Source organism: Egretta garzetta, unplaced genomic scaffold (assembly GCF_000687185.1).
Source record: "Egretta garzetta isolate BGI_Z169 unplaced genomic scaffold, ASM68718v1 scaffold158, whole genome shotgun sequence".
Taxonomy (NCBI): Eukaryota; Metazoa; Chordata; class Aves; order Pelecaniformes; family Ardeidae; genus Egretta; species Egretta garzetta.
The window spans coordinates 2712732-2713613 of NW_009260430.1; the positions used below are offsets into that span (position 1 = coordinate 2712732).

The 882-nt window shown below is 52.8% G+C and overlaps 1 protein-coding gene across 1 annotated transcript in view; it reads right to left on the reverse strand.

The window, feature by feature from the left end:
* Positions 1–332, reverse strand: part of CDH26 (cadherin 26) — a 13478-nt gene extending 13146 nt beyond the window's left edge. Inside the window, exon 1 of the mRNA XM_009643737.1 lies at positions 300–332. Coding sequence (XP_009642032.1) covers positions 300–332 — 33 coding nt within the window. The remainder of the gene's footprint in view (positions 1–299) is intronic.
* Positions 333–882: the final 550 nt, after the last annotated feature.

Here is an 882-nt window from a genome sequence, read left to right on the forward strand (position 1 = left end):
AACGGCTCAGGCCATTGCCGTACCAGTTCCAGATGCTGTCGCTGCTAGAAAGGCATAACCCAGTTCAGGCCCACAGCCCCCACAGAAACACTCATGGAAATGCCACCGAACTCCTGCGAGGGATCATTAATCCAGCAGAGCCAGCCCCAGCACTTGGGCACTCTCCTGGGCAGGAGCACCCTGCTCTCCCAAGGCATGAAGACCCAGGCAGGAGCACCCAAGAAAACCCCCTCCCGTCCATCCAGAGCCCGGCACCGGGGGCAGAGCCCGTGGGAAGGGAGGCCCCACATCGCACCCACCTGCAGGAGCAGCAGCGCGACGAGCAGCTCCATGGGGCCTGAACAGTGGCGCCGTGGGAAGCGGGACTGGGGCCACGGCAGCAGCAGCCCCCGCCGGGTCCGTGCTTCCCGGGAAGCTCGTGCAGCGGGTCAGTACAGCCCAAGGGCTTTCCACTCGTTACCTGTGGCTTCACGGGCGTCTGAGCTGTCCCGGAGGACAAGCGAATGTTTCCGTCTCCGTCAGACAAAATGAAAAAAAAAAAACAAAACAAACACACAAACCCCAAACCCCAACCTGTTGATTCTGTAAAACTGCAATGCGTCAAAGCAAAACTTAATCCTCCTTCAGTGTTTTCTTCAGCCAGTTTCCAACTGTCACATCCAGTATTACACAAAACAAATGTGCCAATACTGCAGGTTTATGACCATTATACAGCTAGAATAAAACATGTGGCTTTCCTTGACAGTTACTTAGAAATGCTGTTTCCCAATTGCTTCACAGTTGTTTGCAAAAACACAAACATGACTTCATATTTAATGGGAGCTATTCTTATCTGTCATGCCCAGGAGTGCTGTTTCTATATTACTTCAGACTTTGAACTAA